Source organism: Vicugna pacos, chromosome 16, assembly GCF_048564905.1.
Source record: "Vicugna pacos chromosome 16, VicPac4, whole genome shotgun sequence".
Taxonomy (NCBI): domain Eukaryota; kingdom Metazoa; phylum Chordata; class Mammalia; order Artiodactyla; family Camelidae; genus Vicugna; species Vicugna pacos.
Genome location: NC_133002.1, coordinates 16533336 through 16542055, shown reverse-complemented (window position 1 = coordinate 16542055; position 8720 = coordinate 16533336). Strand labels below are relative to the sequence as shown.

The following is an 8720-nucleotide window of genomic DNA, read 5'->3' as shown; positions in this document are numbered from 1 at the left end:
TCCTCACCGGGACGAGGGGTCTCCTCACGCCAGAGGCGGTGCTGTGTTGGTGGAGGCTTGCGTGTGCTTGTTTAAAAGCTTAAGAGTCTGTAAAGTGCCCTGGAGACCTCCACCCCCGCAAAGCAGGAGTGTCCGTAGGCTACAGGAGGAGGCTCCAGTACTGTGCCTACGTTGTACGGAAAAAATTTAAATTCAGTAAGCAGTTACTAATGAAGGGTGGCTGATCCTCTAATACTGTAATTAGTTTAAAATTCAGTGTTTTAAACTATTTGAAAACATTTGACAAGAAACTGTTGCCCACAAGGAATCAACATGAGAGCGCTGGCTGGCGCCGTGGCAGGGAAGGACCAGGAGCCCGCAGGACACGCACAAAGCCGACCTACGACACCGAGACTCTAGGCGGACCGCAGTCTTCCAGCTCCACTGATCCTGTACGCCAAACTGGAGAAAAGTAAGTTTTTCCTTCGTGATCTGAGACACCACAAGCCTTAAATCACAAATAATCTACCGTAGCTACTGACAGGGCAGTCAGGTTTATTTTGAAACAGAAGCTTTGTTGGGCTGCATCAGATGCAGGAGAAAAAGAATACGGGGTGTGGTTAATTACCAGTGTGCATCACAGTGAGGTATGCCTCAGGTAAGCCTTTAAAACGTTAAAATCTGAACTATAACATACCCATGCAGTACTGTTTTTTTCAGTGCTACTAATTTAAAAAAATTAAAGCCTGCACTGTAAATTTACAATATGGCAGAATTTTGTTTCTCCTTTTGACCCTAATGTTAATGTACAGATTTTAAGACAGGGTCTGTGTTAAAAATCTAAACATTTCCACAAGATTTTAAACATCGCTGGGAATCTGAGTTTAGAGGAAACAGAATCGGGTAGAAGTACAATGCCCGTGACAGCCAGCAGCTCGTGGCTGGGCTGCGTGAGGTTGTTGAGAAGGCAAGGTCATTAAAAAGACAGACGAGAAGGTTTAAAAAATCACCTCCAAAGGTGATGCGCTGATTGGAAGGTTAAGTACACAGACGCTGCGGCAAGGGGAGACACTGCAAAAAGGTCCTCTATTTACAGAAGAGTGATTTAAAGACACGGTTTTCTTTACAAACAGATGTAGGAACAGGAGTTGTCTGCTTTTTAAAAACTCTACATTTCAACCAACCACTATTGTAATCCACTGAAATGCCTGCGTCAGGGCAGCTTCCCCTACATTTAACTCCAAATACATTTCCATTCTGCCCTCTTCACCCGTGGTCCAGGCTCTCCTGACAAGTCTCTGGGCACGAGTCCTAGGAGGGCAGGCTTCCGACCCGCAGCGTGAGAGGAGCCGGCCAGGAACTCGAGCTCCCTCCCTGACGCCAGCCCGCAGGTCAGTCGTCGCTGTCGGACAGCGTCTCGTACTGCGCGGAGAGCAGCGGGGCGGGCTCGCGCTCCCAGACGCGGCTCTGCTGGTGCGGCGCGGCGGGGCTGGCGGCGGCGGGCGCGCAGGCCAGGGGCGCGGGCGGCGTGCTGCTGAGCATGCGCATGGTCAGCGGGTTGTAGGGGAACTGCGTGGAGCCTGCGGAGGGAGAGGGAGAGGCGGGCGTCAGGGGCCCAGGCTGAGCGCAGCGCCCAGGGGCTGGATCACCAGTAAGCAAGTGCCTATTGTAGGGGTGGGTGCACCAGGTCCAGAACCAGGCATCTCTCTGCAGAATGTCTAAGAGAGTCTCGTAACACCAAGAACTCCTTCGCTCTTCAAAAAAATGCTGTACGATCTCGAGCCAGGTTCCCAGGAGTTCAGCAGGTCCCGGGCAGACTCGGGGGAGCAGGCACCTAACGACAGCGCTGCTGCCCGCACAGACAGGGTTCTGGATTGCATCATCGCCCCCAGAAAGCCACCTGCAGCCTCAGAAGCCCCTAAAGGCGGGGAGCATGCCACTCCATGAACTGTCTAGTCACTCCTTCCCTGAGGGGTTTGAGGTCTTTTCAGGAAAGTGGAACCTATTACGATACAGTAATGGAAACGGCTTTCTGGACAGAGCTGCTGCCCTCAGAAGCGCCCGCCGCCTCTAGCAGAGCACCTTACCTGTGGAGGAGGGCCTGTCCTCCCAGGCCCACCCCGGCGTCTGCCTGTGGTAATCCCCTTCTGAGTGCACAGAGGACACGGACGAGGGCCGCTCAGTTCCTAGGTAGCCTTGCCCAGGGATGGGAGACTTAGATTTCCTGCTGTTTGACTTGCTGATCAGCTTTGGTTTGCAAACTCCTAAAAGTGAAAGAAATGATTAATTATCGATACATAGTAATTGCTCTCAACTTTCAAACTTACCAGAAATGCTGATAGTTATATAGCTAATGTTGAGTGAAACAGGCGGGCTGGAAACAGTCCCAATTACCATCCTCATAGTCTCCTTCCCCAGCAATTGAGAGAGAAGCGGGTAGGAGTCAACACACCACCCCAGGGAAACAGTATTTAAAGGGAAAGTAACTGTAGAATGGAAGCCCCTGCCTGGCTCTGCTTGGTAAATCCTGGCGGCCCTTGGGCTTCTCCAGGCTGTTGAGCTGGTAACCTGAGCAGTAATTTGCAGGGGTGGGAAGCCCAGACTGGGCTCCAGGGCGTAACATTAGAGACCTCAGGAGAGATTAGAGCCCGGGTCACAGAAAAAGGGGACAGAAAGCAACTTCTACCCTCCGACTACCTGGACAGAGGAGGAATGCAAACCCTGGAGGGTGAGGAAGAGAGCAGCACAGAGAACGGGGGCAGGCGCTTCACACGCAGGAGGCAAAGCTCAGAACACACAAAGCCAGGTCAGAAAAGACGTTACTAGGTAACCGAAAAGAACTGAGAAAAAGGCGTAGGAAACAAAATACAGCAAGGATCAGGACAGATATGCCAAAAAGGGAATTATTAGGGCAAAGGGAAAACCTATGACAGTAGAGCACCAGAAAGAGGTCACAGTGACTCAGGAAGGAACTGATGTGCGGGGACAAAGACTTCGGCAAAAAGGTAATTGTGTTTCTGAAGCGGAGGCCCCAAAATCAGAGTAAGAGGACATCTGGTAGGACATCTCCCTGAGCGCAGTGTCAGCGCCCGCCTGTGACAGGGAACCTGGTGTCTCAGGATATGGGCAGAGCCTTCTAGTGAGGAAAGCCAGGTGTGAGAACCTTACCACAAAGAAATGCCGTAAGATTACACAAACAGAACAGCTGTGATCGTGTAAGTCACCAGTACTGTCACTGTAACACACACACACGCCTAAACTAAACACAGTAAAAATCAGTGGGAGAGAATGGCTCACTTTTAAGAGCAGGAAGTAAATCCATACTGTCCTAAAAGCCATACATACAGGTAACAAATCTTGTTGCTGGAAGGGTGTGGCTCGTGTGGTAGAGCGCGAGGCCCTGGTTCAATCCCCAGCACCTCCATTCCCCTCCCCCCCAAAAAAACTTTTATAAAAAGGGGAATGCTTTAATATTTTAACCTCAGTGAGATCTTTTGCATCACTGGCCATAACAGGAAAATAATGAAATGTATCTGACCTCTATAGATAATTAACAGATTGCAGTTCTCAAAAGTAGAGTTATGGTGGTGTGGCCTGCTTTTAATAGGGTACATAAAACGACCTCATTCCAACAAGCTGTCTGTTCATATACGCAGTAACCCCAGCGTTCTACAGGATCTGACCCGAAGGGTGTTTTTCCTTTTATTCTATGGCTTAAAAATCCTTTTATACTGAGCTTGTCATTTTTACTACAGTAGTTGCCACTTTCACTCAGAAGCCAAATAGGAAATTGCACTTGTACGTGTGTGCATACAGGTAAGGACTAGATGCAAACCAAAGAACTGGTGTGCTGGGGCGTGACGTTCTGGGTTAAGAATTTTCATCCCTTTCAATTTCACATTACTAACGCGTCTGACTCCAGTTACTGAAACCTTCCATGACTCTGAGCACATAAATGACATCGCTCAGTGATACCTCAGAGCTTGGGCTATAAATTGGCTTTTTCTTAGGAGACAGGGCAGAAGAGCATGAAAACGAAGACTTCACCTGAGTGAGGTGACGGGTCCCCTTCCTCCCTCCGGGCCTCACCACCGGTCACAACCGAGGTGCTGGCCCCACCAGGCACGACGCCCACGGGCTGGGACATGACGACCCCGTGATCCTCAACTTTGTCGTCAAAGCTCCCCATGAGCGCCTTCCGGATGATGTCCTCCAGCCCGAGGTTGCTGGCGGGGTCCGCGAAGGAGTGGCCCCGGGAGCTCACCGCGCCTGCAAGAGACCAGCCGGCCTGTTCCCGAGGGCGGCTCGGGGAAACTTGCTCTCTCTGCTGATCAGTCTCCCACCTGCGTCTCTTCCCCTCAGCTCCCTGGTGTCCACGCTGTGCTTCAGTGGTTTTCATTCTGTTGGTTCGTTTACCTTTGTTCCCTTTTTACTGCTAGTGACGGAGCAGCCCCCCCCCCCCCCCCGCAGCCAGTGCTCACTCCCTGCTTGTCGGACTGACTCCTGGCAAGCAGTGTCTTGAATCTTACCTGAGGTGGTGACTGCGGGCAGATTAAAGATCTCGGTTCCTGGCTGAGCAGCTGCTGTATTTAAACAAACATTCATGTTAACGAAGATGTAATCACATACATCGAAAGAGATAGTCTCAAAAAAAATCTTACAATAAAATTAACCTCATTTTCCACCATCTCAACTTTATTTTTCACCCGTTAAGTGAAGATAGAGATTTTCTTTTTAAGGGAAATCAACTAAAAAATCGCGTGAGGTAGGGAAATCAGAACGGGAGTGATCCAGCCTTGGAGGGAAAGGAGCTTTGTGGTGCTGGAGAAACACTTAGGAAAAAGCTGCCCTCAGAGGAGGGTTCTAGGAAGACCCTGGGAATATCCTGACTTGTGATGAGACCAGGTGGAGAGAGGCCTCTGAGCAGCACGAAAACGACCACAGGTCCCTGAAAACTGTTCTCATGTTCCTGGGAGGAGACAGTCTGCCTGCTGGTCCCTTTCCTTCCTGCTCACTGTGCCACGTGTAACCTGCTCAGCTGGGATGACAGCAGCAGGGACAACCCGGGAGCCACCTACCTATAAAGCACTGTGCCAGGGACAGGAGGGCCTGGGGGGCACAACCAGTGTCCCCAGCTCGATGCTGCGAGCTGGGATGAGAAAGAACACGGGAAGGAAGTGGTAGCTAAACGGACGGCGACCAGAGCAGACGCGCAGCTGGGGGGAGGCCCCGGGAGAGTGGCGCTGCCCTGGAGGATGGCGTCTGTGAAGACGGCCAGGGCCGGGCCCAGAAGCAGACTCTCCAGCAGGGAAGGCCAACAGGAGGTGGCAGCCCGGCTCAGGAAGAACCACGCAGCGGGGACCACGGACCACGCTCCTGGAAACGCGGTAAAGAAACTGAACCTGAAGCAGCCTTGCCGTCATCACCAAAGCGGGTGGGATAGGATTCACTCACTCACCAAATACTGAGTGACAGTTACAATAAAATCACCTTACTGATCAAAAATGGTCAGATGAAGACAATTTCCCACAGTGCAGCTGGCGACGAAACTAGGGCACTGTAAAGTGCCCCCCCGCCCCGGCTCCCTAGGTTCCTGCGGGCTGCGACGCCCGCCCTGAGCAAGCCCTCCAGGTGACCGCCGCGCTGCGTACGGAGGTTCCAGGTTCCTCGGTTTAAGGCAGATGGCAGCCGTGGGGGAGAACGTGGGTTTACTCGGTGGAGGGAAGACGGAGGTTCAGAGGTTCTGGGGCTGCTGGGAAGGGGCGGCAGGAGGCGGAAGCGCCACCCGGAAGCAAGCGCAGGGACAGGGCTCCTGAGGGGCGGAGGGACCGTCAATGGAGCCACCCCGAGGTAAACAGCGAGGAAGCTGTGTGCAGAGCCAGGTCAAGCGCTCGTTTTTAGACGTTTAAGGAGCCAGTAAGACACTGAGGAAGAAACAAGGCCTGTGAAGTTCTCTAGGCAGAGCTTGGCAGAAAAAGCTGAACTCCAGACAGAAGTCTGGGAGTCTCCAGCACACACGCTGAGCCCCAGAGTGGAGGAGACGACAGGGAAAACGAAAGTCCCAGGAAAGAGCCAGGGAAGCAGGACTGAGCTGCTCAGGAGACAGAACAGCCACAGTGGGGGGCGGGGGGGGGACGGGGACAGGAGAAAGCAGCGCCTGGAGGGTGAGGAGAGTTTCTGAGAGAGGGACAGGGTTCACAGCCGCGGGGATGGCGCGAATGCAGATGGAGGCGCTGAGAGAAGCTGCCAAGGGCCTAGATCCCCAGGTCTGCTTCCTGGGGGGAGCCCAGCGTGCCTGGGGCCCCACGGGCTGCTGGTCCCTCAATACTGTTCCTTAAGTGTCCTTTTCCACAATCAGAGTTCTTGTAATTAAAAAAATCCCAGATGAAACAAGTTTTGTTAGCACTTACGAAGGCATTAATAAGGTTTACCTCTGTTAGTCAGACCCTTGTTTCATTCTACACTTTCAGAGAGTAGGGGACCCAACACAGCACCTGCTCAGGAATGACTGAGCCGATGGAAGACCGAGCTGCCTGAAGACAGTGTAGAACGTTAGGCGAGAGGAGAAAACTGTACAAGCGGCTGCTTCAGGTCATACATGGCACTTTCTCGTCAAGGAGGATTTTTTATGGCGAGACAGACCAGAGGGCGTGTACGCCCCGCACAAAAGTGAGACCTTAACAACCCCGTGCACCTTGATGCTTCCTCCCTGGGTTCGGAGAGAATCTCAGTGTCACCATGTGTCTGTTGGTGACACTGAGGAGCTGTTGGTAACAGATGAAACCACTGAACACGAGACAGAAAAAAGTCCTGGTAATGTTTTTAAAAAGAAGAAGAAAGGGTCTGCAAGCCTGATGGCAGCTCAGAGTCATTCTCTTAGAGCGCTGGTGTTTAAAAGGAGCATCCAGCAGCTGAGAGCTGGGATGGGGACACTGGGCTCCTCCTTTTCCCCTGGGTCCTTCAGCCTTCGTGTGTCACCACGTGTCACAGATCCAAACACACATCCACACGGCGTTTTGTAGCTGGCAGACTTAGGAGTCCTTTCTGCTGCAGAAGCAAGCAGACTGTGGGACACCCAGGTCCCTGCAGGGCATCCCGCAAAGCCTCTGGCTCCCGGACAGACAGCAGGAAGCCTGGGTGACGGAGGCGGGGGAGAGCGAGCGAGCTGAAAACAGCACAAGGAAGGATCCAGGGAGCGCGTGCAAGTCCAGCCTCGGGAAGGGCGTGGTGCCAGAGCCCCTGGCTGTGCCCCAGTGCCGAGAGCAGGACCGGGAGGCGCGGGCTGCGCAGTTGGAAGCCCTGCGTCTGAAGCCCCGCCCCACGACCCACTAGGTGAGTGACTGGCAGCTGCTGTCCTCAAACCGCCGCTCCAAGTCTCTGTTTCCTCATCAGCAACAGAAGTATGCGGGTCATTGTGAGGCTAAACCTTCTGTCCAGACTTAGAACGGCGTCTGGCGCAGGGCCAGGGCCACAGATAGGACTGCCCGTGCCAGTCTGCCCTGGACGGCGGGCTGAGATCCAGAGAGACCCCGACAGGACGGGGGCACCTGCGAGCACAGGCCGCGCCGGCCCTCGCCCGGAGGGGCCCGCGGGAGAGCCGACACCCGGTGTTTGGGCTGCCAGAAAACCCTGCTGCGGCCTTGGACTCCCTCGCCGTGATGAGTTTGGGATAGATCATACCGTGCTACTGAGAGAGGCTACGCCAAATAAAACGACTTCAGTGGAGAACAAGTGGGGGTAGGGCTGCCCAGAAGCAGGCCGCCTGATGAACGGCTGGTGGGTGGGGGTTTGTAGAGAAAGGCAGGCTCGAAAGGCACGCCTGGTCTTCAGGGAGCTGAGAAAGCCCGCCGGACGGACGAAGACCAGTCGTGAACACTGCGGAGAGCCGGCCCAGCCCCACGGAGGAAGACGGTCCCGCCGAGCCAGCACTCACTCGGGGACAAGACGGGCAGCTCCGGAAGGCTGCGAGGGCTCGGCCTACCGGGAAGTCCCGTGTGCCGGGGACGTCGGGGCAGGAACTCTGCGGCCAGACGCCGAGAAGAGCCTTCAAACCCGGAGACCGCCCGGGAGGCAGCCCGGGGACAGCACCACTAATGTGTGTTTACAGGCGGCTCACAGAAGAAGTCCCACTTACCCATATCAGAGTCACCTCCACCAGAGGAGTTCAACTTACGAAAAATCTCCTGCTTCTTTGATTTAACCATGGGTGACGTATTTTCGAGCTTGGTGAAGAATGAAGGCAAGTAGCTGATACTCCCCGGGGAGCGGGAATCGTTCCTGTCAGAACAGGAATGCGCGTTACCATCATGCTGTCTGGCCAGTGCTCGCGACAGTCCCCGAGCGGCCGGGACCACGACCCCATCCCATCCCCAGCTTATGTCTGCGCTCACAGAGCTAAGGAGCAGCGTGTGACTGTAAGCCAGTCAGTGTGTCACGTAGAAGGACACGGCCAACCACTTCAGCAGCCAAGGTAGAGCAACAAACTCCATCTTCCCAGGTGGGAAGGGCGATTCTCCAACAGAGGAGGAGCGAGCAGCGTTGGGAGGGGCCGGGGAAGCCCGGGCAGCTCCCCGGGCCCTCGCAGCCTGCGCCACGGCGTGAACGCTGGCTTTTTACGGTTGCTGTGTAAAGTGGGAACCATTTTACTCGCAGCCTTACTTTGACTAATAGCACAACTGTTTGCTGCTTGCCTATGAAGAAGCAAAGCACTCAGACCTACGCCATCAACAGTCAGCCCTGAA

General features: G+C 54.1%; 1 protein-coding gene and 1 long non-coding RNA gene across 5 annotated transcripts in view; one reads left to right on the top strand and one right to left on the bottom strand.

Moving 5' to 3' along the window:
- Positions 1-505: 505 nt before the first annotated feature.
- The window catches only part of NCOR1 (nuclear receptor corepressor 1), a 126864-nt gene continuing 118649 nt past the window's right edge, over positions 506-8720 (bottom strand). For all 4 annotated transcript variants that reach the window (XM_072938457.1, XM_072938460.1, XM_072938458.1 and 1 more), the window contains 5 exons: positions 8114-8256; positions 4509-4562; positions 4027-4248; positions 2067-2243; positions 506-1559 (listed from right to left, as the gene is read on the bottom strand). In XM_072938457.1, the coding sequence (XP_072794558.1) occupies positions 1372-1559; positions 2067-2243; positions 4027-4248; positions 4509-4562; positions 8114-8256 (784 nt within the window). In that variant the 3' untranslated portion in view covers positions 506-1371. The remainder of the gene's footprint in view (positions 1560-2066; positions 2244-4026; positions 4249-4508; positions 4563-8113; positions 8257-8720) is intronic.
- On the top strand, positions 1261-4661 carry LOC140686037 (uncharacterized). Its single transcript, XR_012059462.1, has 2 exons — positions 1261-1370; positions 3990-4661. It is a non-coding gene; the product is annotated as an uncharacterized lncRNA (long non-coding RNA).